The sequence below is a fragment of the Oncorhynchus tshawytscha genome, linkage group LG01 (assembly GCF_018296145.1).
Source record: "Oncorhynchus tshawytscha isolate Ot180627B linkage group LG01, Otsh_v2.0, whole genome shotgun sequence".
NCBI lineage: Eukaryota > Metazoa > Chordata > Actinopteri > Salmoniformes > Salmonidae > Oncorhynchus > Oncorhynchus tshawytscha.
In genome coordinates this window covers 253,933-278,297 of record NC_056429.1, presented here as the reverse complement: position 1 = coordinate 278,297, position 24,365 = coordinate 253,933, and the positions used below count along the sequence as shown (strand labels likewise).

Below are 24,365 nucleotides of genomic sequence, written 5' to 3'. Positions count from 1 at the left end.
CGGGGCTTTAGTAACAAAACGGATGGCACTGTGATAGACTGCATCCAATTTGCTGAGTAGAGTGTTGGAGGCTATTTTGTAAATGACATCGCCGAAGTCAAGGATAGGTAGGATAGTCAGTTTTACAAGGGTATGTTTGGCAGCATGAGTGAAGGATGCTTTGTTGCGAAATAGGAAGCAGATTCTAGATTTAATTTTGGATTGGAGATGTTTAATGTGAGTCTGGATGGAGAGTTTACAGTTAACCAGACACCTAGGTATTTGTAGATGTTAACACATTCTAAGTCAGAACCGTCCAGAGTGCAGGCAGGTGCTGGTAGCGATCGGTTGAAGAGCATGCATTTAGTTTTGCTTGCATTTAAGAGCAGTTGGAGGCCATGGAAGGAGAGTTGTATGGCATTGACGCTTGTGTCCAAAGAAGTGCCAGAAGTATACAGAATGGTGTCGTCTGCGTAGAGGTGGATCAGAGAATCACCAGCAGCCAGAGCAACATCATTGATATATACAGAGAAAATAGTCGGCCCGAGAATTGAACCCTGTGGCACCTCCATAGAAACCGCCAGAGGGCCGGACATCACACCCTGTTATTGCAGCAAAGGGGGGACCAACATCATAATAATGGCCATGATTTTGGAATGAAAGTTTGACTAGCAGGTGTCCACATACTTATGGTCATGTAGTGTATTTGGTCTGGTTGGGGTGGAGACATGCGGTCTGATTGGGGTGGAGACATGCGGTCTGATTGGGGTGGAGTTATGCGGTCTGATTGGGGTGGAGTTATGCGGTCTGATTGGGGTGGAGTTACGCGGTCTGATTGGGGTGGATTGGGGTGGAGTTACGCTGATTGGGGTGGAGTTACTGATTGGGGTGGAGTTACGCGGTCTGATTGGGGTGGAGTTACGCGGTCTGATTGGGGTGGAGTTACGGTCTGATTGGGGTGGAGTTACGCGGTCTGATTGGGGTGGAGTTACGCGGTCTGATTGGGGTGGAGTTACGCGGTCTGATTGGGGTGGCCTTCCTTCAGGTTTCTACTGTGCCTTTCTGATCAGGGTAAACTGTGATAACATCCCAGAATGCTTAGCCTGTAGAGTGAGCGTGCACTTTCGAGCCCACAATATGTCTGGAATTAGAATGCGTAACATTTTGTATTATAGCCAGCCAAATATCAATGTGTAAATTGTGTTATAGGTCTGGATTTGTGGTTAAAAATAAAATAACATAAAAACAGTTTCGATCCATTATATTTCAGGGGAACCTCGGGGACAAGAAGACTGTTGTTAATTTGATCACCTCTCAGTGGGGAAGATAAAGAGGAAGACCAGTGAAAGATGTGTCAGGCAATCAGAGTGGCAGGTTTATGTGTGAATACTGTTGTCATAAAGGATCCTCATGGACCCGGGGTGCTCCAAGGCTCCCAGACAGATCACACTCCTTTCTGCCGATCACCAATAGAGGAATGACAAGTTAAAAGAAGCTTTTCACGCGGAATAAAACCCCATGGAAATAAAAAGCTGCTTCCATGCGCAGCGTGGAACTGACTTCCTAAAGTCTATTTTCTGTGGCAACCAAGGAAACCTAACAGTTTGGTTGGTACTTTTATTAACAACTTGGAGAGAATTGTTTTATAACCATAGTTTCCTCGAGTTCTTGATTTCCTACAGTAGTCGACAGGCCCATAACTGTGACCATAGAGTCTTCCTTCCAGACCAGATTCTATTGCTAATCCGCCAGTCTGATGATGGACTGTATTGTGGATTTATGGAGCCTCATTAGCATAAATTATCACCAAATCCGCGTGCGCGTGTGTGGTCCCTGGCATTGGGAACCCGTCAAGCGGAAACGTGCTCCGTGGTGTGCCTGGTAAATAGTTTCAATGGCCATGTCTCAAAATTATATAATTTTGAGACATATAATTGACTTAACTATTTTATACAGTTTTCACCACGTTAGGTCAAAGGCTTTATTTGCATTTCTGAAGTACTTTTCGAATTTGTTTTACAAATACTAAAGTCACTTGCCTTATGAAATTTCAGTTTAAACCCGCTTTCGTTGCTTTGTGGAAATACTTACCCGTTTTCATAGACCACACTCCATCTCCGCTCATGTCCTGGACACGCAGGAAAATGGAGTAGGTTGAGGCAGGTTCAAGTTTCATAACATTTTAGGTTTATTCATTAATTACTATAAATCAATGATGGTGGTTATTTTTTGGTTCAATGAAGCATAATTGTGTAGGTCTATGGCATATTGCGATGATGATTTTATTTATAGTGCATTAATTAAATGGATGCAACATTTAATAGCAATATAATAATTTATTCGATATATTTGCAAGTGCTAAGTGTGTTTGCTAATTTGAAACGATTATTTTCCTGTCTGATTGTGGGTGGAAAAATGTACAGTTTCGCGTTTAAGCGGCATTACTCACCAATGTAAACCTTTACACACCTGCCTGAATGAATTGAGCCCAGATTATCAGAACAGATCAGGTTGATAATATTCACACCGACTCACACTGAATACATTTATAGACGAACAGAAATACAATACACATGTCTTCAAATTGTAAAACATATTGTTTTGTAAAGAGCAAAATCATGTTCATTTAGCAGAAGGTTTTTAACATCCAACGTGATTTACAGAACTGTCAACATTGACAGTAGCATACAAAACAAAGGGAAAGTGATGTCATTAAACATTCTAACAATACAAACCACAGTGATAGTGCCCTAACTCTAACCCCTAACCCAAACAGCCAATTTCCATGTCAAACATCCCATAGCTCGGGAGCTCTAATTGTAGTGTGAATTGATGACTTTAAGCCCCCTGCGGAAAGGTTAGCGAATACCTGCACACTGTTAGCTACGTAGTGCCCTCGCGGTTCAATCCAGGGTCCCGAGACTGTTTCCCTTTGTACTATCTTCAGATGGAAAAGATTTCTATTGGCCCAAGGTGTCCATGTAAATACAGTAGGTGTCAATGAAAACGGATTATGCATTTATCCCCCTCCTCCCTGAGTGACTGTCATGTGATATGAGGTGACACATTAGTGGAGCTGCTCTGGGGGGGGGGCTGTCCAGCTGCTATAACCACAACCCACTATCCCACGGCACCACAACCCACTATCACACGGCAGTGAGAGGAGGACATGGAAGTATTGCTGCTACTTAGCTCATCGGGACGGGATGAGAAGGGGAGATGAGATCCGTTCCATTTAGCTTTCACGGAGAGAAAAGTTGACTGCCACTTTACTAAAGTCAAGACCACAGCTCACAGCTCGGCCAAGACAACCAGGCTGACATTCCCAGGAAGAGAGAGCTGCAGCACAGAGTTCTGGAGAATGGATCGATATACCGCAACTTTCAAACGTTAAACTTTGTGTTTTTTATTTTATACATGCATAATATTTATTTTCATGCAGAGTGCTGAGAAGTGTTCACCACCGAGCCAAACTAAGCGGAACGAGTTATTTGAAGTGTGGTGAAAGAACACTGTCAGAATGCCCCGACCAGGGAGGAACACGTACAGCGACCAGAAACCTCCCTATTCCTACATCTCCCTCACCGCCATGGCCATCCAGTCCTGCCCGGAGAAGATGCTCCCTCTCAGCGAGATCTACAAGTTCATCATGGACAGGTTCCCTTACTACAGAGAGAACACCCAGCGATGGCAGAACTCCTTACGGCACAACCTGTCCTTCAACGACTGTTTCATCAAGATCCCGCGGCGTCCGGACCAGCCCGGGAAGGGTAGCTTCTGGGCTCTGCACCCCAGCTGCGGGGACATGTTCGAGAACGGGAGTTTCTTGCGGCGCCGAAAACGGTTCAAGGTGATGATGATCATGGCGGCGCAGGAGCACCTGGCTCAGCCCAAGCTGTCTGACGCGGCCCATTACCTCCAACAGCAGGCTAAGCTCAGGCTTAGCGCCCTGGCTGCCATCGGCACACACCTCCCTCGGATCTCCAGCTATAACTTGGGAGTGTCGCAGCCATCAACTTTTAAACACCCATTTGCTATAGAGAACATCATCGCCAGAGAGTTTAAGGTGCCTGGGAGTCAGTCCATGTCTGCAGGCTACCGGATGCACAACCAGCTGACTGCGGCCTGGCCTCACATGTACAACACTATGGTGGACTCTGTTTCTCCTATCTCTATGCGCGGTGACTATGGGGCCTTCAGCATGCCCCTTAAATCAGGGTGTCACGGAGGACAGACCCTACCGGCCATCCCAGTGCCCATCAAACCCACCCCTACCCCGGTGTCTCTCCGGGGGGGGCTGACGCCCCACATCCCCGCCTTCCTCTCCAACTCTTACCAGTCTCTGAGCCCCACTTCCCCGCAGGCAGCCACCAGCAGATGCAGCCCCTCCACTCCCGGGCAGACTCACACCAACCCCACAGTGCAGTCCGTGGTGGTGCATTGACCAACAGAGCTATACTGAACCCTTTATGAATGAGACCAGCAGGCTCAGACCAAATCCTCAGTTTATTTTGACTCTTGCTGCTGACATCTTGCGCCGAGAATCACTACGATCAAGACAATATAGTCCCGTGTAGCAGTGTAGAGCCTACGTACATTGTGTATTTGCTTTGAATGCGCATTGTCTTATAACATGGGTCCAACAGAGTTATAGTGAAATATTGCTCTTCAGCTTATAAAGTATCTGTGTTTACAGTTTTGTCCGAGTTGTAAAGGAGTGAGGCACTGCAAACAGAGGCTCAGTCAGAAGAATGAGAGAGAGAGTTACTTTTCTTTGAAAACATTATTCCATTTGTATCTGGGCTTCCAATACTTTAATTGCACCTGACAAACTATGGTTACATTAGGTAGGTCATATCAGACTTTTTTTACTACATTATTGCAGTTATTATCAAGGATCTCGAAGTTAGTTATAGTGATTATAACTGAACAATGCAAAGCCCCCCTGAACTACAACCTGACTCGTTAGACAATGACATATCTGATGACAACAAACACTTGATTAGAATGTCAATGTGTGTCAAGCAGACGAACCTCTGAATTGATCTATTGTTTGTAACAGATTGTTATTTTTGATAGTGGATTGGTGGTTTCTGTGGGAATAACATATGTATTGGATTTGTTTTAATCATCTCTGTAAAAACAAACGGACAGAATTATTACACTTTTTTCAATCTTAAAAAATAGTAATGTTAAGGGAACTATAGGGTTATAGGGTCCTTGCTAAATGCAAAATAAATATGAGAATAAATGTGAATAATTGCGAATAAGTTGAAATGACAATGTTGTAAAATGCACTTTTAAGCTGTTCTGTGAAGCGTTTAATTGAACGCCCTGGTGACTAGTGGATGAAACGCTGTAAATGTATTTTTTTCTCTGTTAAAGGGACAGCATGCTCAACCCTAAACTGTGTGTTTTTCTGACAGCATGCTCAACCCTAAACTGTGTGTTTTTCTGACAGCATGCTCAACCCTAAACTGTGTGTTTTTCTGACAGCATGCTCAACCCTAAACTGTGTGTTTTTCTGACAGCATGCTCAACCCTAAACTGTGTGTTTTTCTGACAGCATGCTCAACCCTAAACTGTGTGTTTTTCTGACAGCATGCTCAACCCTAAACTGTGTGTTTTTCTGACAGCATGCTCAACCCCTAAACTGTGTGTTTTTCTGACAGCATGCTCAACCCTAAACTGTGTGTTTTTCTGACAGCATGCTCAACCCTAAACTGTGTGTTTTTCTGACAGCATGCTCAACCCTAAACTGTGTGTTTTTCTGACAGCATGCTCAACCCTAAACTGTGTGTTTTTCTGACAGCATGCTCAACCCTAAACTGTGTGTTTTTCTGACAGCATGCTCAACCCTAAACTGTGTGTTTTGACAGCATGCTCTGACAGCATGCTCAACCCTAAACTGTGTGTTTTTCTGACAGCATGCTCAACCCTAAACTGTGTGTTTTTCTGACAGCATGCTCAACCCTAAACTGTGTGTTTTTCTGACAGCATGCTCAACCCTAAACTGTGTGTTTTTCTGACAGCATGCTCAACCCTAAACTGTGTGTTTTTCTGACAGCATGCTCAACCCTAAACTGTGTGTTTTTCTGACAGCATGCTCAACCCTAAACTGTTTGTTTTTCTGACAGCATGCTCAACCCTAAACTGTGTGTTTTTCTGACAGCATGCTCAACCCTAAACTGTGTGTTTTTCTGACAGCATGCTCAACCCTAAACTGTGTGTGCTTTTGTGTGTTTTTCTGACAGCATGCTCAACCCTAAACTGTGTGTTTTTCTGACAGCATGCTCAACCCTAAACTGTGTGTTTTTCTGACAGCATGCTCAACCCTAAACTGTGTGTTTTTCTGACAGCATGCTCAACCCTAAACTGTGTGTTTTTCTGACAGCATGCTCAACCCTAAACTGTGTGTTTTTCTGACAGCATGCTCAACCCTAAACTGTGTGTTTTTCTGACAGCATGCTCAACCCTAAACTGTGTGTTTTTCTGACAGCATGCTCAACCTAAACTGTGTGTTTTTCTGACAGCATGCTCAACCCTAAACTGTGTGTTTTTCTGACAGCATGCATGCTCAACCCTAAACTGTGTGTTTTTCTGACAGCATGCTCAACCTAAACTGTGTGTTTTTCTGACAGCATGCTCAACCCTAAACTGTGTGTTTTTCTGACAGCATGCTCAACCCTAAACTGTGTGTTTTTCTGACAGCATGCTCAACCCTAAACTATGTGTTTTTCTGACAGCATGCGTGCGTTATAAACATGGTCATCAAAATATTTTCTCATTAAAATGGTGTAAACTTTATTGTAATGGTTGGTGTATTCTGTGATGATTAACAACTGGTATAATACTGTTATCATGCAGTTATTTATTTAAAAAAAAGACTTCCAGACAAACAACATAATAACAGGTTAATTATAATATAAGAATTATTATTACTAGTATTACATCAAATGCCTATTCATGTTCGAATATACCTATTTAATTTCAAGGTATATTGTTGTCTATCAGAGTACAGAACGTTGTGTACAGTGTCTCGGGTATATTGCTGTGTCTATCAGAGTACAGAACGCAGTGTAGAGTGTGTGGCTACACCAGAACCCACAGTGGGAGAGGATCTTCCTCATGTCGCTCCCACAGGAGCAGTCATAACAGAATGAACAGAGTACAGAACGCTGTGTAGAGTGTGTGGCTACACCAGAACCCACAGTGAGAGAGGATCTTCCTCATGTCGCTCCCACAGGAGCAGTCATAACAGAATGAACAGAGTACAGAACGCTGTGTAGAGTGTGTGGCTACACCAGAACCCACAGTGAGAGAGGATCTTCCTCATGTCGCTCCCACAGGAGCAGTCATAACAGAATGAACAGAGTACAGAACGCTGTGTAGAGTGTGTGGCTACACCAGAACCCACAGTGAGAGAGGATCTTCCTCATGTCGCTCCCACAGGAGCAGTCATAACAGAATGAACAGAGTACAGAACGCTGTGTAGAGTGTGTGGCTACACCAGAACCCACAGTGAGAGAGGATCTTCCTCATGTCGCTCCCACAGGAGCAGTCATAACAGAATGAACAGAGAACAGAACGAAGGAACGGCTGAATCAGAATCACAATGCGGGTGCTTAGAATGCGTGGTGTTACTGCCATAGTCACAGCGCAGACAACCGGCCTCATTCATTCAGCTATAGACACGTAGAGAAGAAAAACATTAACGCGAAGAGGAAACTGCCGTAGGCTAATACTTAGTTATAACAACTTGAGATTTTGCTTAGAACTTCCCCAAAATATCAATCACAAACAGAGTAGGCCTAGCTCGTAATTATCGTAATTGTCATTTAAGACATTTTAGAATCTCATAACGTTTTAGTGTTTTGCACTGACATAACTGCTACCAGTTAATTAAAGTTTCACTTTAAGGGCTATTTAGTAAGCCATCTCTTTACAACACTGATATTATGGATTAGGTGGCAAGCAGATAACAAGTGAACTCTCCTTGATGCACTATCAACGTCATGTGTGAGGCCGGATTCCCAGCTACGGTGCTTCTACATCTGCATTGCTTGCTGTTTGGGGTTTTAGGCTGGGTTTCTGTATAGCACTTTGTGACATCAGCTGATGTAAAAAGGGCTTTATAAATACATTTGATTGATTTATGTGTCTCTGCATATCTATGTTTTCACAATGCAATAATCAAAGTAGATTATTAAACATTTTAAATCTATTTAAATGACTAAAATAGACAAGTATTTCATATGTATTGTGTATATTCCTATTTATATACAAACTGTTCTAGTGTGGTACATTTATATCTTGGTGTACTAAGGGGTAGCTAGCCCCCTGGGGTAACTTCCCCACCTGTAATTCACTCTACACAGAAGACACCATTCTGTATACACCTGGCCCTTCTTTGGACACTGTGCTAACAAACCTCCAAATGAGCTTCAATGCCATACAACTGCTTTTAAATGCAAGTTAAACTAAATGCATGCTCTTCAACCGATCGCTGCCCGCACCCTCCGCCCGACTAGCATGACTACTCTGGACGGTTCTGACAATTACAAATACCTAGGTGTCTGGTTAGACTGTAAACTCTTCTTCCAGACTCACATTAAGCATCTCCAGTCCAAAATTAAATCTAGAATCAGCTTCCTATTTCGCAACAAAGCCTCCTTCACTCATGCTGCCAAACATACCCTCGTAAAACTGATTATACTACCGATCCTTGACTTCGGTGATGTCATTTAGAAAATAGCCTCCAACACTCTACTCCGCAAATTGGATGCAGTCTATCACAGTGCCATCCGTTTTGTTACTAAAGCCCCATATACCACCCACCACTGCGACCTGTATGCTCTCATTGGCTGGCCCTCGCTTCATACTCGTTGCCAAACCCACTGGCTCCAGGTAATCTATAAGTCTCTGCTAGGTAAAGCCCTGCTAGGTAAAGCCCTCAGCTCACTGTTCACCATAGCAACACCCACCTGTAGCACCCGCCCCCAAAGCCAATTCCTGCTTTGGCCATCTTTCATTCCACTTCTCTGCTGCCAATGACTGAAATTACTTCTTGCTTTTTTGCACCCCAGTATCTCTACTTGCACATCATCATCTGCACATCTATTACTCCAGTATTAATGCTAAATTGTAATTATTTTTGCCTGTAGGGCCTATTTATTGCCTTACCCCACTACTCTTCTACATTGGAACACACTGTACATATATATTTTTTCTATTGTATTATTGACTGTACGTTTGTTCATCCCATGTGTAACTCTGTGTTGTTGTTTGTGTCGCAATGCTTTGATTTATCTTGGCCAGGTCGCAGTTGTAAATGAGAACTTGATCTCAACTGGCCTACCTGGTTAAATAAAGGTGGAATAAAATACAAATAAAGACCAAAAGATGCCACCAAATTATTTTCCCAACACTGGCTGCCACTGTTCTTGCTCAAACAATGTCCTCTGGGTCATAACACGTTTTGGAGATGTTTCAACAAATGATTTTGTGGTAAATTAATCCCCCAAAAATGTATGTTTTAAAAAGTTGTAGATATATTCCAATTAAGTTAGATCTATAATAGTTTTTAAAAAATATACAAGTAGGAAAACATTTAGATAAATAATCCACTTGTTTAGAGAGAAAAATGTAGATCATTTTTGAGTAAAGTATAAATATGTTGGATGAGTGTGTTTGGGGGCAACTTAATTGTAAATTTTTCCTCTAGTGACTGATAGCCTTTCAGTTTATGTTACTTTAGAGCCTTTTGGATATTTTACACAGCATTTTATGTCATATTGTTGGATAGCTAGCTACGTTTTTATGAGAGAGCTTTTCAGTCACAGGTGGTGGGGACAGGATTAGGTGTGAGCAGTGAAGGAGGTGGGGACAGGATTAGGTGTGAGCAGTGAAGGAGGTGGGGACAGGATTAGGTGTGAGCAGTGAAGGAGGTGGGGACAGGATTAGGTGTGAGCAGTGAAGGAGGTGGGGACAGGATTAGGTGTGAGCAGTGAAGGAGGTGGGGACAGGATTAGGTGTGAGCAGTGAAGGAGGTGGGGACAGGATTAGGTGTGAGCAGTGAAGGAGGTGGGGACAGGATTAGGTGTGAGCAGTGAAGGAGGTGGGGACAGGATTAGGTGTGAGCAGTGAAGGAGGTGGGGACAGGATTAGGTGTGAGCAGTGAAGGAGGTGGGGACAGGATTAGGTGTGAGCAGTGAAGGAGGTGTGCTCATGAGTTGTGCTCCAATCTGACTGGGGAGAGCTTTATTTGTGACCTATGTACAAATTAAAATTGTGCAATAGCAGAGCGTCTTAGATTTGCCACATCAATGTTACACTGAGTTAATTAGTTAAGTTATTGTTATTAAATGTTATATTCCAATATTATTTAATGTTATTAGCTATATTCAATTCTAATTTTATATTCCAATTAATATGTTTTTTTAATGAATTAAAAACAATTGAAAACACTTTGCTCCTGAATGTCATTTTAAAAACTGCTGGGATTTAAACTCTTGCATTATTCATATACTATTTGGTGCAATTGGACATAATGGATTGTATGGAAAAGGAACAACAAAGAAAGAACAAAGAAAATGAATTTGCAGGTGAGTTAAAAAGAGGGACTTTGCATCACATCTCCTCATAGTGCTGATGTTAATGGTGACATGTGCAACACCATTTCCCCCCCATATTTAAAAAAAATCATTCAAATTAGACAGCTGATAAACTGATAAAATGGATTTTAACACAGTTGTGTGAAACTAGGAAACTGGCTAGGAGACCTAACCCTAATGTCTGACTGGGAAACGGGCTAGGAGACCTAACCCTAATGTCTGACTGGGAAACGGGCTAGGAGACCTAACCCTAATGTCTGACTGGGAAACTAGGAAACGGGCTAGAGACCTAACCCTAATGTCTGACTGGGAAACTGGCTAGGAGACCTAACCCTAATGTCTGACTAGGAAACGGGCTAGGAGACCTAACCCTAATGTCTGACTAGGAAACGGGCTAGGAGACCTAACCCTAATGTCTGACTGGGAAACGGGCTAGGAGACCTAACCCTAATGTCTGACTGGGAAACGGGCTAGGAGACCTAACCCTAATGTCTGACTGGGAAACGGGCTAGGAGACCTAACCCTAATGTCTGACTGGGAAACGGGCTAGGAGACCAACCCTAATGTCTGACTAGGAAACTAGGAAACTGGCTAGGAGACCAAACCCTAATGTCTGACTGGGAAACAGGCTAGGAGACCTAACCCTAATGTCTGACTGGGAAACGGGCTAGGAGACCTAACCCTAATGTCTGACTGGGAAACGGGCTAGGAGACCTAACCCTAATGTCTGACTAGGAAACGGGCTAGGAGACCTAACCCTAATGTCTGACTAGGAAACTAGGAAACTGGCTAGGAGACCTAACCCTAATGTCTGACTGGGAAACAGGCTAGGAGACCTAACCCTAATGTCTGACTAGGAAACGGTCTAGGAGACCTAACCCTAATGTCTGACTAGGAAACTAGGAAACTGGCTAGGAGACCTAACCCTAATGTCTGACTAGGAAACTAGGAAACTGGCTAGGAGACCTAACCCTAATGTCTGACTGGGAAACAGGCTAGGAGACCTAACCCTAATGTCTGACTGGGAAACGGGCTAGGAGACCTAACCCTAATGTCTGACCGGGAAACGGGCTAGGAGACCTAACCCTAATGTCTGACTGGGAAATGGGCTAGGAGACCTAACCCTAATGTCTGACTAGGAAACGGGCTAGGAGACCTAACCCTAATGTCTGACTAGGAAACTAGGAAACTGGCTAGGAAACCTAACCCTAATGTCTGACTGGGAAACGGGGCTAGGAGACCTAACCCTAATGTCTGACTGGGAAATGGGCTAGGAGACCTAACCCTAATGTCTGACTGGGAAACGGGCTAGGAGACCTAACCCTAATGTCTGACTGGGAAACTAGGAAACGGGCTAGGAGACCTAACCCTAATGTCTGACTGGGAAACTAGGAAATAGGCTAGGAGACCTAACCCTAATGTCTGACTGGGAAACGGGCTAGGAGACCTAACCCTAATGTCTGACTGGGAAACGGGCTAGGAGACCTAACCCTAATGTCTGACTGGGAAACTAGGAAACGGGCTAGGAGACCTAACCCTAATGTCTGACTAGGAAACTAGGAAACGGGCTAGGAGACCTAACCCTAATGTCTGACTGGGAAACTAGGAAACGGGCTAGGAGACCTAACCCTAATGTCTGACTGGGAAACTAGGAAATGGGCTAGGAGACCTAACCCTAATGTCTGACTGGGAAACGGGCTAGGAGACCTAACCCTAATGTCTGACTGGGAAACGGGCTAGAAGACCTAACCCTAATGTCTGACTGGGAAACGGGCTAGGAGACTTAACCCTAATGTCCGACTGGGAAACGGGCTAGGAGACCTAACCCTAATGTCTGACTGGGAAACTAGGAAACGGGCTAGGAGACCTAACCCTAATGTCTGACTGGGAAACGGGCTAGGAGACCTAACCCTAATGTCTGACTGGGAAACGGGCTAGGAGACCTAACCCTAATGTCTGACTGGGAAACGGGCTAGGAGACCTAACCCTAATGTCTGACTAGGAAACGGGCTAGGAGACCCTAAGACCTGTTCTGGCATTGTGGATACACATTCATGTTTATTAAAACACAAGCAGTGAATACCTAATTTTCTGTTTGCAATCTATATGGCTGCGTTGACACAGGAGGCCCAATTCTGATATTTTGCCGAAGTATTGGCAAAATAGCTGATCTAATTGGTCAAAAGACCAATTACTGGAAAAATAATCAGATTTGGGCTGCCTTTGTAAATGCAGCCTACACTATATTAATTGAATCTATTCACTCTTTATATTGAGTTCTATTGCTGTCAGTGTAACGGTCGTCGTTGGAAGAAGTCGAGGACCAAAGCGCAGCATGGTACTTGTTCATGTTATTTATTTCAACTGAACAACATCTAACAAAGAAACACAAAAGCACAACCGAAACAGCGCCGTCAGGTGCAACACACTAAACAGAAAGTATAATCACCCACAACTCAAGGGTGAAAACAGGCTGCCTAAGTATGCTTCTCAATCAGGGACAACGATTGACAGCTGCCTCTGATTGAGAACCATACCAGGCCAAACACAGAAATACCAAATCATAGAAAAAGGAACATAGACAACCCACCCAACACTGACCATACTAAAACAAAGACATAACAAAAGAACTAAGGTCAGAACGTGACAGTCAGTTCTTTATCCTAGCCAGTCAATTCCCAACCTCATCTCATCTACTATTACAACTGCCAATTTGTTTCTTGCTTTCTACTGCAGTACATGAAAGATGAGTTAACATGTAAACCGGTTTAGAGTTGTACAGTATAGCCTATCTTACTCAGCCTCGCCATGCTAATATAACGGTTTACATTAGATTGCTGTTCCCACTAATTCACTCCCAGTTTATTTCTATCTGAAATAATGTTTAGAGAGGGATTACAATAAAAAATATATTTGTATCCTGTCCAACTCACACACCTGTACACGTGTCATGCTGATGTGTTTCCGAAGAGTCTCTGTTTCTCAATTTATATCAGATGCTGGTTTTGTACTCAGATTTCTAACTGTCTATTTTATGTTATTTCTGATCCTAGTTTAGATTTCTAATCCTAGTTTAGATTTCTAATCCCAGTTTAGCCTGTAGTGAGAGCTTCTGTCACTGTATTAGCTACAACGTGAACTGTTGTCTTAATTGCATGCCACATACGACAGAGAGAAGAAGGTCATGTTATATTATAGAGGATGAAATATAGACCACACACTTTACTAAACCACCATGTTGTCCTTAATTAACTAAAATGATTAATTAATGTGGAGCCCAATGCTAATAAGCATGTATAGTATAGGACGGTGTTAATGCAAGCAGGCGGCTCAGTGAGGCTCTAAAGGCCTTCGTCATAAACTCAAGCAGGCGGCTCAGTGAGGCTCTAATGGCCTCCGTCATAAACTCAACTTAACCTCCGCTATAACAGACAGACAGACAGGCTGTCGCAGATTTTTTCTTTGTGTTTACTATGGGCTGTTGTTATTTACTGCCTGTTTACTATGGACTGTTGTTTTTTACTGCCTGTTTACTATGGGCTGTTGTTATTTACTGCCTGTTTACTATGGGCTGTTGTTATTTACTGCCTGTTTACTATGGGCTGTTGTTTTTTACTGCCTGTTTACTATGGACTGTTGTTTTTTACTGCCTGTTTACTATGGACTGTTGTTTTTTACTGCCTGTACTGTGGTCTATTTTTTCAATTAAAATCAACCATTATTTGTCACATGAGCCAACAGGTGTAGGTAGACCTTACCGTGAAATGCTGAATACAACAGGTGTAGGTAGACCTTACCGTGAAATGCTGAATACAACAGGTGTAGTAGACCTCACAGTGAAAGGCTGAATACAACAGGTGTAGTAGACCGTACAGTGAAATGCTGAATACAACAGGTGTAGTAGACCTTACCGTGAAATGCTGAATACAACAGGTGTAGGTAGACCTTACAGTGAAATGCTGAATACAACAGGTGTAGTAGACCTTACCGTGAAATGCTGAATACAACAGGTGTAGGTAGACCTTACCGTGAAATGCTGAATACAACAGGTGTAGGTAGACCTTACCGTGAAATGCTAAATTACAAGACCTTAACCAACAATCCAGTTCAAGAAATAAACTAATTAAACTAAAGTAAAAATAATAATAAAAAGAAACACAATAAAATAACAATAACTAGGCTATATACAGGGGTACCAACCTCTGTCCAGGTAGCTCTGGTCCAGTACTATACCTATAATGTATTAAAACCAACAATTTGTTTATATTTGCAGTGAACTATTTGTACTTACATTGTATTTTCTAAAACTGATAGCAATCACATAAGAGAACAGTTAGTATCTGTAATCTGCAGGCAACAGATAGCATACATACAGTGCATTCGGAAAGTATTCAGACCCCTTCACTTTTTCCATATTTTGTTACGTTAGAGCCTTATTCTAAAAAAGAAAATTCCCCTCATCAATCTACACAAACCCATTTTTTTAGCATTGTTTGCAAAAACTAAATACATTAAATATCACATTTACATTAGTATTCAGACCCTTTACTCAGTACTTTGTTGAAGCACCTTTGGAAGCGATTACATCCTTGAGTGTTCTTGGGTGTGACGCTACAAGCTTGGCACATGTCGGGAGTGTCTCCCATTATTCTCCGCAGATCCAAGCTCTGTCAGGTTGGATGGGGATTGTTGCTGCACAGCTATTTTCAGGTCTCTCCAGAGATGTTCGATCGGGTTCAAGTCTGGGCTCTGGCTGGACCGCTCAAGGACATTCAGAGACTTTTCTCGAAGCCACTCCTGCGTTATCTTGGCTGTGTGCTTGGGGTCATCGTTCTGTTGGAAGGTGAATGTTTTCCCCAGTCTGAGGTCCTGAGCACTCTGGAGCAGGTTTTCATCAAGGATCTCTCTGTACTTTGCTCCATTCATCTTTTCCTCAAACCTGACTAGTCTCCCAGTCCCTGCCGCTGAAAACATCTCCACAGCATGATGCTGCCACCACCATGCTTCTCTGTAGGGATGGTGCCAGGTTTCCTCTAGACGTGATGCTTGGCATTCAGGCCAAAGAGTTTAATCTTGGTTTCATCAGACCAGATAATCTTGTGAGAGTCCTTTAGGTGCCTTTTGGCAAACTCCAAGCGGGCTGTCGTGCCTTTAACTGAGGAGTGGCTTCCATCTGGCCACTGTGCCATAACGGCCTGATTGGTGGAGTGCTGCAGAGATGGTTGTCCTTCTGGAAGGTTCTCCGATCTCCACAGAGGACGTCTGGAGCTCTATCAGAGTGACCATCGGGTTCTTGGTCACCTCCCTGACCAAGGCCCTGCTCAGTTTGGCTCTGACATACACTGTCAACTGTGGGACCTTACATAGACAGGTGTGTGCCTTTTCAAATCAGGTCCAATCAATAGAATTTAACACAGGTGGACTCCGATCGAGTTGTAGAAACATCTCAAGGATGATCAATGGGGCCACCCACTCCTCTTTCTATTCTGGTTAAAGCTCTGTTCTGTGAAGAGAGTAGTACCCAGAGTTGTACGAGATCTTCAATTTCTTGGCAATTTCTCACATGGAATAGCCTTTGTTTCTCAGAACAAGAATAGACTGACAAGTTTCAGAAGAAAGTTATTTGTTTCTGGTCATTTTGAGCCTGTAAACGAACCCACAAATGCTGATGCACCAGATACTCAACTAGTCTAAAGAAGACCAGTTTTATCGCTTCTTTAATCAGCACAACAGTTTTCAGCTGTGCTAACATAATTGCAAAAGGATTTCTAATGATCAATTAGCCTTTTAAAATTATAAACTTGGATTAGCTATCACAACGTACCAATTGAACACAGGAGTGATTGGTTGCTGATAATGGGCCTCTGTACACCTGTGTAGATATTCCATAAAAAATGTAGGTGTAGGTGTATAGCTACAATAGTCATTTACATCATTAACAATGTCTACACTGTATTTCTGATAAATTTGATGTTATTTTAATGGACAAAAAAATGTGCTTTTCTTTCAAAAACAAGGACATTTCTAAGTGACCCCAAACTTTTGAACGGTAGTGTAAGTGTGATACGTGCTACTTTATTCTGGACCAACTGCAATTTACCGATGTCCTTCTTTTCCGCAAGTGACCGTTACCAGTATTCCAGGTGTGACAAAACTAGGGCCTGTAGGACCTGTCTTGTCGACTGAGATGTCAAGAAGGCAGAGCTAAGCCCTATCATGGACAGACCTCTTCCCATTTTAGAAACCACTGAGTCTATATGTTTTGACCATGAAAGCTTGCTATCTAGGGTTACACCCAGCAGTGTAGTCTCCTCAATTTGCTCAATAACCACATTTTTCAATAATAGATCTAAACTAGGTTTAGCGTTGAGTGAGTGATTTGTCCCAAAAATGATGCTTTTAGTTTTTGAGATATTTAGCACAAGCCTATTGCTAGTTAGCCATTCTAAAACTGACTGGAGCTCTGTGTTAAGTGTCTCAGTGATTTATTTGACTGTTGCAGCTGACGTGTTGAGCCATCAGCATACATAGACACACAAGCTATAGTCTCTAGAATGCAGACGCAGTCTTCCTAGTAGGACTCTGCAATAATGAAATGGTGTGTACATGTGTGCGCATCCGTTTCAGCATGTTTTGGGAGTCAAGTAAGAGTCGACTCCTACAACTCCAACCACAGGAGTCGGACTCGACTCCAAAAATACAGGACCCGTGTATCACTCACTAGCAGCTGTGTTGTTGCCGACAAACCAACCCGGTGTTAGAACCCCGAGCTTAGGCTAAAATATATGTTAGCATTGTCAGAAACACACAATCCACAGGTAGGCTACGCCTTGTTATGGGACAACACACAATCCACAGGTAGGCTACGCCTTGGTATGGGACAACACACAATCCACAGGTAGGCTATGCCTTGTTATGGGAAAACACACAATCCACAGGTTGTCCACAGGTTTTTTAAGATATTGATCCTCTGTGGCTAAATCATAAGCCCACTCCTGGTCTAGTATTCTGAATTATTACATTTCTTTTGGAAAGGTTGGTAGGTAGCCTAGTAGTTAAGAGGAGGCAGGTAGCCTAGTTGTCACGACCGTCAAATAAATAATTAGACCAAGGCGCAGCGTGAGTAGAGTTCCACATTTTAATGATAGTGAAACTTCCAAAACAACAAAGATATAACGATCGTGAAATACGTAGCGCACATAGGCACTCATACAAAATAATATCCCACATCGCAGGTGGGAAAAAGGACACACTAAGTATGATCCCCAATTAGAGGTCACGATATTCAGCTGCCTCCAATTGGGAACCATACACACACACCAACATAGAAATATAATACCTAGAAATCCCCTTAGTCACGCCCTGACCTATTACACCATAGAGAACCCAGAGGGCTCTCTAAATCAAATTAAATCAAATCAAATTTTATTTGTCACATACACATGGTTAGCAGATGTTAATGCGAGTGTAGCGAAATGCTTGTGCTTCTAGTTCCGACAATGCAGTAATAACGAGCAAGTAATCTAACTAACAATTCCAAAAAAAACTACTGTCTTATACACAGTGTAAGGGGATAAAGAATATGTACATAAGGATATATAAATGAGTGATGGTACAGAGCAGCATAGGCAAGATACAGTAGATGATATCGAGTACAGTATATACATATGAGATAAGTATGTAAACCAAGTGGCATAGTTAAAGTGGCTAGTGATACATGTATTACATAAGGATGCAGTCGATGATATAGAGTACAGTATCAACGTATGCATATGAGATGAACAATGTAGGGTAAGTAACATTATATAAGGTAGCATTGTTTAAAGTGGCTAGTGATATATTTACATCATTTCCCATCAATTCCCATGATTAAAGTGGCTGGAGTAGAGTCAGTGTCATTGACAGTGTGTTGGCAGTAGCCACTCAATGTTAGTGGTGGCTGTTTAACAGTCTGATGGCCTTGAGATAGAAGCTGTTTTTCAGTCTCTCGGTCCCAGCTTTGATGCACCTGTACTGACCTCGCCTTCTGGATGACAGCGGGGTGAACAGGCAGTGGCTCGGGTGGTTGATGTCCTTGATGATCTTTATGGCCTTCCTGTAGCATCGGGTGGTGTAGGTGTCCTGGAGGGCAGGTAGTTTGCCCCCGGTGATGCGTTGTGCAGACCTCACTACCCTCTGGAGAGCCTTACGGTTGAGGGCGGTGCAGTTGCCATACCAGGCGGTGATACAGCCCGCCAGGATGCTCTCGATTGTGCATCTGTAGAAGTTTGTGAGTGCTTTTGGTGACAAGCCAAATTTCTTCAGCCTCCTGAGGTTGAAGAGGCGCTGCTGCGCCTTCCTCACGATGCTGTCTGTGTGAGTGGACCAATTCAGTTTGTCTGTGATGTGTATGCCGAGGAACTTAAAACTTGCTACCCTCTCCACTACTGTTCCATCGATGTGGATGGGGGTGTTCCCTCTGCTGTTTCCTGAAGTCCACAATCATCTCCTTAGTTTTGTTGACGTTGAGTGTGAGGTTATTTTCCTGACACCACACTCCGAGGGCCCTCACCTCCTCCCTGTTGGCCGTCTCGTCGTTGTTGGTAATCAAGCCTACCACTGTTGTGTCGTCCGCAAACTTGATGATTGAGTTGGAGGCGTGCATGGCCACGCAGTCGTGGGTGAACAGGGAGTACAGGAGAGGGCTCAGAACGCACCCTTGTGGGGCCCCAGTGTTGAGGATCAGCGGGGAGGAGATGTTGTTGCCTACCCTCACCACCTGGGGGCGGCCCGTCAGGAAGTCCAGTACCCAGTTGCACAGGGCGGGGTCGAGACCCAGGGTCTCGAGCTTGATGACGAGCTTGGAGGGTACTATGGTGTTGAATGCCGAGCTGTAGTCGATGAACAGCATTCTCACATAGGTATTCCTCTTGTCCAGATGGGTTAGGGCAGTGTGCAGTGTGGTTGAGATTGCATCGTCTGTGGACCTATTTGGGCGGTAAGCAAATTGGAGTGGGTCAAGGGTGTCAGGTAGGGTGGAGGTGATATGGTCCTTGACTAGTCTCTCAAAGCACTTCATGATGACGGATGTGAGTGCTACGGGGCGGTAGTCGTTTAGCTCAGTTACCTTAGCTTTCTTGGGAACAGGAACAATGGTGGCCCTCTTGAAGCATGTGGGAACAGCAGACTGGTATAGGGATTGATTGAATATGTCCGTAAACACACCGGCCAGCTGGTCTGCGCATGCTCTGAGGGCGCGGCTGGGGATGCCGTCTGGGCCTGCAGCCTTGCGAGGGTTAACACGTTTAAATGTCTTACTCACTTCGGCTGCAGTGAAGGAGAGACCGCATGTTTCCGTTGCAGGCCGTATCAGTGGCACTGTATTGTCCTCAAAGCGGGCAAAAAAGTTAGTCTGCCTGGGAGCAAGACATCCTGGTCCGTGACTGGGCTGGGTTTCTTCCTGTAGTCCGTGATTGACTGTAGACCCTGCCACATACCTCTTGTGTCTGAGCCGTTGAATTGAGATTCTACTTTGTCTCTGTACTGGCGCTTAGCTTGTTTGATAGCCTTGCGGAGGGAATAGCTGCACTGTTTGTATTCAGTCATGTTACCAGACACCTTGCCCTGATTAAAAGCAGTGGTTCGTGCCTTCAGTTTCACACGAATGCTGCCATCAATCCACGGTTTCTGGTTAGGGAATGTTTTAATCGTTGCTATGGGAATGACATCTTCAACGCACGTTCTAATGAACTCGCACACCGTATCAGCGTATTCGTCAATGTTGTTGTCTGACGCAATACGAAACATCTCCCAGTCCACGTGATGGAAGCAGTCTTGGAGTGTGGAGTCAGCTTGGTCGGACCAGCGTTGGACAGACCTCAGCGTGGGAGCTTCTTGTTTTAGTTTCTGTCTGTAGGCAGGGATCAACAAAATGGAGTCGTGGTCAGCTTTTCCGAAAGGGGGCGGGGCAGGGCCTTATATGCGTCGCGGAAGTTAGAGTAACAATGATCCAGGGTCTTTCCACCCCTGGTTGCGCAATCGATATGCTGATAAAATTTAGGGAGTCTTGTTTTCAGATTAGCCTTGTTAAAATCCCCAGCTACAATGAATGCAGCCTCCGGATAAATCGTTTCCAGTTTGCAGAGAGTTAAATAAAGTTCGTTCAGAGCCATCGATGTGTCTGCTTGGGGGAAATATACGGCTGTGATTATAATCGAAGAGAATTCTCTTGGTAGATAATGCGGTCTACATTTGATTGTGAGGAATTCTAAATCAGGTGAACAGAAGGATTTGAGTTCCTGTATGTTTCTTTCATCACACCATGTCACGTTGGCCATAAGGCATACGCCCCCCCCGTCTTCTTACCAGAAAGATGTTTGTTTCTGTCGGCGCGATGCGTGGAGAAACCCGCTGGCTGCACCGCTTCGGATTGCGTCTCTCCAGTTAGCCATGTTTCCGTGAAGCAGAGAACGTTACAGTCTCTGATGTCCCTCTGGAATGCTACCCTTGCTCGGATTTCATCAACCTTGTTGTCAAGAGACTGGACATTGGCAAGAAGAATGCTAGGGAGTGGTGCACGATGTGCCCGTCTCCGGAGTCTGACCAGAAGACCGCTTCGTTTCCCTCTTTTTCTGAGTCGTTTTTTTTTTGTCGCTGCATGTGATCCACTCCGTTACACTGGTTGTAAGGCAGAACACAGGATCCGCATCGCGAAAAACATATTCTTGGTCGTACTGATGGTGAGTTGACGCTGATCTTATATTCAGTAGTTCTTCTCGGCTGTATGTAAAGAAACCTAAGATGACCTGGGGTACTAGTGTAAGAAATAACACGTAAAAAAACAAAAAACTGCATAGTTTCCTAGAAACGCGAAGCGAGGCGGCCATCTCTGTCGGCGCCGGGAATACTCTATGGTCAGGGTGTGACAGTACCCCCCCCCCCCAAAAGGTGCGGACTCCGACTGCAAAACCTGAAACTAGATCGGGAGGGTTAGGGTGGGCAATTAGCGTCGGTGCGGGATGTAGCACCCGCTCAAATCTGGCCATGGAGCCGGGCTGAACGCCGTGCCCTGACTGGGCACCGGCGCAGAGGAAGACTCCGGCCATGGAGCGTGCCTGGACTGGGCACCGGCACAGGTTGCACCGTACTGATGACACGCTCTTCAGGGCGAGAGCGGGGAGCGGCACAGGACGTACCGGGCTGGGAAGGCACACTGGAGGCCTGGTGCATGGAGCCAGCACAGGTTGCACCTGACTGATGACACGCTCCTCAAAACGCCTGCGCTGCAGCATACTCCTAGCCAAAATCTCTCACTGATGTCCCTCCTCAAACTGCTCCATCGATTCCCAAATGGTCTCTGGCTCTCTCCTCGGCCGACCGCCCCTTGTACTAACCCTAAAAAAAATTTGAGGTTGCCCTTGGGCTGTTTGTGGCCGCGGACCCCGGCGTCGTCGCTGTCCTCCTTTACTCCTCGGCGACTCCCGCCAAGGAAGGGTCTCACATCCACCTAGTATCTCTTCCCATGAAAAACTCTCCTTCACCTCCTTGGCACGCTGCTTGGCACGCTACCTAGAAATCCCCCTAGTCACGCCCCAACCTATTACACCATAGAGAACCCAGAGGGCTCTCTATGGTCAGGGCTTGACACTAGTGGTTAGAGGCGGCAGGTAGCCTAGTGGTTAGAGACGGCAGGTAGCCTTGTGGTTAGAGGCAGCAGGTAGCCCCGTGGTTAGAGGTGGCAGGTGCCTAGTGGTTAGAGGCAGCAGGTAGCCTAGTGGTTAGAGGTGGTAGGTAGCCTTGTGGTTAGAGTGTTGGACGAGTAGCCAGTAGGTAGCCTCGTGGTTAGAGCGTTGGGCCAGTAACTGAAAGGTTGCTAGATCAAATCCCTGAGCTGACAAGGTACACATCTGTCGTTCTACCCCTGAATAAGGCAGTTAACCCACTGTTCCTAGGCCATCATTGTAGGTAAGAATTTGTTCTTTAACTGACTTGCATAGTTAAATAAAGGTTAAAAAATATTACATAACAAATTTATTTCAATTTATCAGGGGTGCTGCATCTCCAGCACCCTTCCTGCAGCTATGATTTTATAAGAAACTAAATGTGCAACGATGGAGAGATGATATTTGCAGGCTCATGTCTATCAGAGCAAAAAAAGGGAGAGATCATAGAAAGTGAATCTCATTCTAGTTCTGTGAGAGATTCTTCTCTCTCTCACCACAACAACGGCCATGTGGTGGTCTCTTGGCTACAATGTTGCACAAACCATAAACCCCAACTGACCTAACCCAAATCAATTCTTAGAATATCAGGCATCTATGTTTTTACATGTTATAATTATTACATTGCAAACATTTTTTTCATGCTATGAGAGTCAGGCAACCGGATCCAGGCACGTAGGTTCCGGAACAAAACAGTCCAAAACTAAGAGGTGCCGATCTAGTTCCAACCGGTATCGGGATCAAATGAATTACTGCCAACGCCTAGATATTGAGCAAGGTCTTGGCAATATTTTTTGTATTTTTTTTACTCATGCTAACCACCCTTTTGAAAATTTGGTATGTGGTTCTCGGTAACGGCCGGAGGGCTCATGACAAGAGGCGGGGTCCATCAATTTGATTTATGATGTTTCATCGACATTGGTGTCATATTGTCTTAGATATGATGGTAGGGAGATTTGAATTTAACATTGGCCTTCAATCAATCCCTTCTATAGTTGCACCGACACTATAATGATGTGATTAGCTGAACTATTATGGACTACAAAGGAAAACCCAGACGCGAGCTGCCCAGTTTAAACAGGTCAACATTCACAAAGCCGCGGGGCCAGATGGTTTACCAGGACGTGTACTCAAAGCACGACTCCAACACTATCATTAAGTTTGCTGACGACACAACAGTGGTAGGTCTGATCGGGGCTGTGGTGGAGTGGGTCGAGAGTTTCAAGTTCCTTGGTGTCCACATCACCAACGAACTATCATGATCCAAACACACCAAGACAATTGTGAAGAGGGCACGACAAAACATTTTCCCTCTCAGGAGACCGAAAAGATTTGGCATGGGTCCCCAGATCCTCAAAAAGTTAAACAGCTGCACCATTGAGAGCATCTTGACCGGTTGCATCACTGCCTGGTATGGCAACTGCTCGGCCTCCGACCGTAAGACGCTACAGAGGGTAATGCGTATGGCCCAGCACATCACTGGGGCCAAGTTTCCTGCCATCCAGGGCCTATTATACTAGGCAATGTCAGAGGAAAGCCCATGAAATTGTCAGAGACTCTAGTCACCCAAGTCATAGACTGTTTTCTCTACTGCTGCACAGCAAGCGGTACCGGAGCACCAAGTCCAAGTCTCCCCCCCCCTCCATTTGTTTTGTACACTGCTGCTACTCGCCATTTATTTTTTATGCATAGTCACTTCACGCCTACATGTATAAATTACCTTAGCTAACCTTTACCCCCGCACACTGACTCGATACCAGTACCCCCTGTGTATAGCCTGGTTCTTGTTATTACCATAATTTCTTTATTACATTTTTTACTTTATTTGGTAAATATTTTCTTAACTCTTCTTGAACTGCACTGTTGGTTAAGGGCTTGTAAGTAAGCATTTCACGGTTAGGTCTACACTTGTTGTATTCGGCGCATGTGACAAATAAAGTTTGATTTGATTTGACTTGATTTGATAAATAAAAATACTGTATCCAGGCGTTGTAAGATCTGGCTGGCGTCAGCAACGTCTGAGCAGAGGAATGTGCCTGCTATGTTTAGCTTCTGTGGAAAATGTCTTTGCATT

General features: G+C 44.3%; 1 protein-coding gene across 1 annotated transcript; it reads left to right on the top strand.

Annotated features, from left to right (window-relative positions):
- The first annotated feature begins 3,087 nt into the window (after positions 1–3,087).
- On the top strand, positions 3,088–5,858 carry LOC112214177 (forkhead box protein B1-like). Its single transcript, XM_024409046.2, has one exon. The coding sequence runs from the start codon at positions 3,500–3,502 to the stop codon at positions 4,421–4,423; it is 924 nt and encodes a 307-aa protein (XP_024264814.1). The 5' UTR covers positions 3,088–3,499; the 3' UTR covers positions 4,424–5,858.
- The last annotated feature ends 18,507 nt before the right edge of the window (positions 5,859–24,365 follow it).